The sequence below is a fragment of the Nematolebias whitei genome, chromosome 12 (assembly GCF_014905685.2).
Source record: "Nematolebias whitei isolate Nwh7 chromosome 12, NemWhi1, whole genome shotgun sequence".
Classification (NCBI taxonomy): domain Eukaryota; kingdom Metazoa; phylum Chordata; class Actinopteri; order Cyprinodontiformes; family Rivulidae; genus Nematolebias; species Nematolebias whitei.
The window spans coordinates 41290858-41297610 of NC_056509.1; the positions used below are offsets into that span (position 1 = coordinate 41290858).

The window sequence follows — 6753 nt, forward strand, 5'->3', positions numbered from 1 at the left end:
TTTTTTTTTTTTTATATATATATAGATATTTGTTTTTGTTGTTTTTTGGGTGGGTGGTGGTGCGGTTCAGGGTACGAGTTCTGTTTATTGCATTTATGATTCAATGCACTAAAACAAACTAATACAAAGGTAAACGGATCATTGTAATACTTAGTTTATTTACATAATGACTTTAATTGCTGGATGTCCAGCCCCTGAGCTGCTGGCTCTCAGTAACTAAGCCCCCCTGAGCAGTTTAGTTGAATAGCCCTGGTCTAAATGATTATGGGTACAACTTCCTGTCTGACACAGGAAGTAGCGGTAAACATTGGTTAACCATGGTAGCGGAGCACGAACCGTGGTTTGTTTGAAAGTTATTTATATTCAGTTTAGCAGAAAAACGCTGTTTTTGTTTTGTTTACATTTATTTAATAACAGTAAAGTTGACTAAAATAGCCGTGCTGAGTTCAGGTACCTGTTGTGCTCAGTGCTGTAGTCAAGACCACCTGAGCCGAGACCAAGTCAAGACAAACACCAGAGTGTACTGAGACAATACCAAGACTTTTAGGGTCCGAGACCAAGTCGAGACCAAGACCTCAAGTCTTGGAGTTCAATCTTTTCACAGATTGTCTTACTGATTGACATCAGACATTCTAGGGTTTTTTGTGCACAATAATTTTCATGTCATGTGACCCACTGACACAAAATGTATGTTAAATTACTCTACTAGACCTGACAGATGAGGTACCCACATTTATTTAAGCATTTTTCTAATTTTACATAATTGGTTTGTTTAAAAATCATGGTTTTCACTCAATAACTAATTAGAAAATGCTTTAAAATGAGAAATAAATGATTGTCTTGTGTGTCAGATCTATTAGAGTAGTTTAACATTAGTTTTGTGTCAGTGGGTCAAATGGTATAAAATATATTAATTTTTATTTCTGAAGAGTGTTTGGTTCGGTAATTTGTTGACGGTCCCTAAGCAAACCATTACATCTCGGAGGAGGGCAGACTGAGCTCAGCTGACTAAAATCAGACTGCCTGCTTCAGATAAAACAAGAGGAACACACTGCTGAAGCCACGGAGCTCGAATGTCCAATGTAAAACTAACTTCACCGCGGTAGAGAATTGAGGCTCCAGCATAGCATGAACAGTTCAGAAACAATTTGAAATGAGGAAAAAAAAAGAAAGTGATTTATTAACTGATTAAGTCGTGTTTTAGACTGCTTATTGCTAACGAATCTATTCTGACCCTAAGTGCAGCCGTGACTGGTTCTGAATGAGGCTTTACAGCAGACAATCACTCTCTTCCAGGTACTGCATACCGGTGCAGAATCTTTTAGCAGTACTCAGTACCGGACCGTACCGACTTGCTTTCACCCCTGGTTGCGACGTTACGTTCTGTTGTCTGTATTTTCTGTTGGTACAGAGCCATGTGCAAGTGAAAGGGGGTGGGCGTGACAGCGGTCACAAAAACATGTATTTAGCAATGAGTCATGTTATCACTTGGATTTGAATCAGTACATTTTGCATCCAATAAAAACAAGTACGTTAACAAATAAACTGGACAATATTCTGGCAGTTTAGTGATATTTCCACAGTTGTGGTCTTGACTGGTCTTAAAATAAAATCCCGAGTCCTCAATGTCCGAGACCGAGACAAGACCAAGACCATCAAAAAGTGGTCTTGAGATCGGTCTCAAGACCAAGACCAGTCTCGAGTCCTACACTAGTTGTGCTATTTGCGGCTGCACAAACAATCAGACCAAACTAAATCAGTGGCTACAAGTGTTTTGAACACGAACCCAAAAAAAAGTGTTCCTGTGAAAAGTGCTATAGTTTCCATCGCCTACCTACAGATGAGGAATTAAGAAGAATATGGCTGAATAATCTGAACTTGAAGAGACCACCCAAAACGCTGTATGTCTGTGCTCATTTCACTTTCTTGACAAACGGCCGACGGAGGAGAACCTGCATCCTACTTTGTGGCTGGGCTACAATAAACCACCGAAGAAGAGATGCCGAATCCTCAGAAGGATTGAAAACAGTGTGACAAGAATATCAGGTATGATTTCAAGTGTATGGAGGGCATTATAGCATTATAGTACTTGTTCGTCTTTGGTGTTACGAGTTTTTCTGCAATTAACCCAAACTCAATGATGGAAGACTTTAAGGCTTTGTTGGGATCTATGTCTGCTTTAAGGTAAATAAGATGGTGTCCCACCTCTTTTAACAAAACACCACCGAACTTATTACTGTGTAGATACGAATACGCCTCAGAGATTTTCAGGTTGTTCATCACTTCACCATCAAAAGCAACCAAGTCAATGAAGTAGCTAAAAATTGCTAGTAAATGTAATTTGCGGCCACTTCTTCAGGTTGCCCTCCCGTCCCTCGTCCGCAGTTGGCAGCAGTATGATTATATTGTCCTGTTTGAGCTCTGACAGGTGGTGTTCCTACATGTTTAAATTAAATCCACAATGCTTGGAGAAATTACATTAACTCGTACGGTTTGCACATAAACAAACAACGGTTTTAGTCCGCACCGGAAGCTGCACCCATAATTCACGCGCGGCACCATGGAATAGGAATACGGTGGATAGAATGCAATTTTTTAAACAGACACATTAAATTTACATTTGATTAAATTTTTTGCAGTAAACCTACTTGTTTAGCAGGTGAGATGTTCCTCTCCCCCTCTCCCCCGATCTCATTTCTGAAACAAGGGCAGCTGAGAACCAAATCATTGCTCTTGTCATCACCAGGGTCTAAAGCAGGGTTGGTACCATGTCCTCCTCCGGTACCCTCTTTGCTCAACTCCTCCTGTGAGCCACAGGGAGACCCGTACGTTCCACTCTGGTTAGAGGAAAGGGAGGATGTGGCAGAAGCAGATGCAGCAGCAGCAGCTGAGGCACCAGTAGTGGTGTTTTTGCGCTTGGCCCCAGATTGCCGGTTCTGGATCACCTCATTGAGGTCAAAGAGTAAAGACTGAACATCAAAATGGGCAAAGCCTTTTTGACACACCCAGGGTTTAGGAGGTGGGCCACTTTCATCCCCTTTCCCACCATCTTCAGCATCTGAGCCAGCCCTCGATGTATCCCCCTCCACCTTCACACTTCGCAGTTTTCGGAATATGGACTCTCCACCCGTTTCTGACTTTGATCTTCTCTTTAGGTGCTTCTCTCGTTCCTTCAGCCGGCTGGCAGGACTACCTCGTGCTGGACCTAAGGGTCCATCTGGCAGGTCCAAGGCAGCCTGTTTTATAGGGGCCACAGTTAAAAGCTCTGTTAGTCTCTCTGGAGCTGGACTGCGCTGATCAGGGGCCTCCGATGACTGATATCCCTTTAGCATGTCAAAGAAGCTTTCTCCAGACACACCGTGTTTATCTATAGAGGATGTGCTGCCATACTCTCGGTGCATGGGTGTCCACCCAGAAAAGGACCATCCTTCATTCCCTTCCCCATCCAGCTCACTGATGGTTATATCACTGTTACTACGCTGGCGGATGCGTCTCATACCTTTGCGAGGTGAACCAAGATAACCATCTGGTGACAGGAAGCGATTGTCCTTCCCTTTGCTTTGCATCTTGTTCTTCAGTGTGTTTTGTATGTTACGCAGCATAGATGAGTCTTGTGGGCTTATCAGGTGACCCAACTTGGCTGAGAGATTGCTATGTGCTGTGACAGCTGACACACTTCCTCCTTCTCGCCCTCCTCCACTGCTACCACAACTACTTAGTCCTCCTCCTCCTCCTCCTCCTCCTCTTTCACTTCCTACCCCTCCCAAAAGTCTTTCTCTGTCTCCACTCCCTGATCCTGAAGAGCTGGTGGTGTTCGTAGAGCTAGGTGAATCAGTTTCTACTGTGATATGCCAAACACCCCCTCCTCCTCCATCTTTCCTTGGGGGCCAGTCAGCCACCCGGGCTCGAACCCCCATCTTAGGGACCCCAGGGTTGGTGCCAGTGGTTGAGGAAGAGGAGATGTGTGCGCTCTCACTACGAGGCGGTGGTGCCCCTCCATTGGGCAGTCGAAGGCGACGAGTATAGAACTCATCAGAAGCCGGCACGGAGCCCCCAACTGAGCGCTCAGTCTGAGAGCGCTTCAGACTAGTCATGACGGAGATGGGAAAGGGTGTGGGGAGGGGAGATGGGAGGAAAAGGTGAAAATAGGATGCTAATGATTTTAGATTTCAGACAACATATTGCCCTCTAAGGAAAATGAGGAGAGAGGTTCACATCTGGTGCTGCAAAATGAGCAAAGAAAAAAAAATTGATTGATTTTATTTATTTATTTTAAATCATAATCATAAAAGGATAATGAAAATCAAGAATTAAACTGTCAAATCATCTCCAATAAAAAAGAATAGCAAAAACTACATTAAGATAGTGAAATCTCAAAAACATCAAAACTAAATTACCAGTAACTGTGGCAGATAAAAATAAATTTGATTTTGTAATGAAATATTGGTACTAATACTACTATTTTTAAAAATAAACAAAGATTGAAAGCTTCATAACAAACACCAGTTTCAAATTTGTTTAAGTTATAATTATTTACTCCAAATCTTAAAACATTAAGCTTGTGTACCTTTTAAAAAGATGAAGCTTGAAGAACTTAATGTGTTGATGACAGATTCTCACAGCAGAAGTCTTTAGCAAGCCATTGCAATGGATTTATACAAGAAGAACTATATTTATCCAAACTGGGAAACTGGAACTCAACAACTGAGGACAGCAGCACCAAGACCCTAAAAATAGACAAAAATAGAGAGAACGAATTAGCCAAATCAAACAACCATATTATGTTCTGCAGAATGAAATTATAACATAATGTTTTATACTATGAAAGCTGCAACCAACGGTAGAAAATTTTAATATATATATTAAAGTAAAATTACAGAAGCTTTACGTTGTGATTTAACATCAACAACCTATGGTCCAATAATATTGTTGTACCAAATGTAAGATAAAGACATCTTAGACATTCAATTTCAATGTAAAATTATAAGGTCCTAGGAGAGTTGGTACCGTAAATATACAAAATGTTAATGTCAACACTTCCCAATATGTCTAAATCACAGTAAACGTGTGTAGATTGTTAGGCCTGGCACAACAATGTGGTATGTACCGTCTGTGGCTGCAGCTTCAGGATGCCAGACTGTGCGTTCTTGCTGGTTTCTCCATAATGTTACAACACCTCTCTCTTGTTCAACGTATTTTGCGTCATCATGAAGATAAGCACTTCTGAACTGGTCATGTTTTTCTGTGTTTTGTGTGTGTGTTATTGTGTGAAAGATAACAAATGGGATATAAACTATTGGCTTCATCCCACACTATAACAAGGTTAAAAAAAATTACCTCAGTCTGTTGCTGGAATTAGCCAGAGATCAGAAAAGGTTTTGGTTAATTTTCCCATTGATGTTTTATAATTAAATTAACTAAGGTTGAAAACTGAGTTCAACGTTTAACAACATGTTCTGTAAAAACTATGAATTTACTCTAAGAAACAAATTTAGCCTTTTCAAATTCCCATTGCATTTCCAGTAGTCTTTGTATAACTAAACTGTTGAACTCAGCTTCCCTGTTATTTTTTTCAAAATATTTTCCTAAAGCAGTCCAACTGAATAATAAGCCTGCACAGGTCTAAATTCATGCTGTCATATTTACATTAACAAACAGGCAAGCACAATAGCAGTGTGCCCTGATACAGTAAATTAAACAGGTTTTATTATGCAAACTAATAAAAAACAGCAAACAGCTGTTCAAACTTTAATTTTCAAGAATTTTCCACTACTTTTTAACACAGCTTCTATATGCACAAACACCCTAACACTTACAACAAAAAGACTTACAATGATAGAGTTCACAAAAGATGGGACAGATAATGTTTTCTGGCTATACAATAACCACTACATTAATCATTAGAAATGAGTTGACTGCTTGGCAGGTAATAATCCAAAAATACCATTTTCAGATTAACTGACTCAACTAGAAGATCCAGCACGGTAAAACCAACACTTTTTTCAGTTCGTGAAGGCATCACAGCCAAGCAGCTAATGTGTGATAGCATTAACACAAAGTTAACACAAAGTTATTAGCATAAGAATCAAAATAGAAAAACAAGGATTGTATTTTATTGGTGGTACAACTATTGATAATTATACTACTCAGTGACATATAAAGTTTCTAATGATAGCATCAGCTTTCAATTCAACAAGTGCTATTGCATCTTATTTTGTATGATCTATTGACAAATGTTAAGCAAGCTGCAATAATTTAATAGTTTTTCTTTCCTCAACCTACACATGCATTTGGTTACAAAAAATTATATTTAAATATCTAAAAATTCTGAAAGTAGGTGAAAGTAAATCCAGACAGACTATAGTCCCCATTAGTGAAAAGACAAGACAAGACTTTGTTAGCTTATCTTATGCTATCTGCACTGGTGGGGACTACAGACTGTCTGGATTTACTTTCACCTACTTTCAGAATTGTTACAATGTATATTCCAAAAAAGTTAAGTCTGGTCCTCTGGACATTCAAAAAAAAAATTATAGAAACGTTTCGTCTTTTATACAAAAGACTTCTTCAGTCTGAGGAGCTGTATTCAGCTCAGTCTTACAAATAGCACCTTCTCATAGTGGATCAACCAGTTTGCTGCGGACAGCCAAAACCAGCTGCTCACATGATCAAGGAGGACCATCACTCTAACAATGGATCATCATGCTGATGGTCCTCCTTGATCATGTGAGCAGCTGGTTTTGGCTGTCCGCA

The 6753-nt window shown here is 40.0% G+C and overlaps 1 protein-coding gene across 1 annotated transcript in view; it reads right to left on the reverse strand.

Moving 5' to 3' along the window:
* The window catches only part of sipa1l1 (signal-induced proliferation-associated 1 like 1), a 47074-nt gene extending 42980 nt beyond the window's left edge, over positions 1–4094 (reverse strand). Inside the window, exons 1-2 of the mRNA XM_037685184.1 lie at positions 3860–4094; positions 2649–3796 (exon numbers count right to left, since the gene is read on the reverse strand). Coding sequence (XP_037541112.1) covers positions 2649–3796; positions 3860–4094 — 1383 coding nt within the window. The remainder of the gene's footprint in view (positions 1–2648; positions 3797–3859) is intronic.
* Between the last annotated feature and the right edge of the window lie 2659 nt (positions 4095–6753).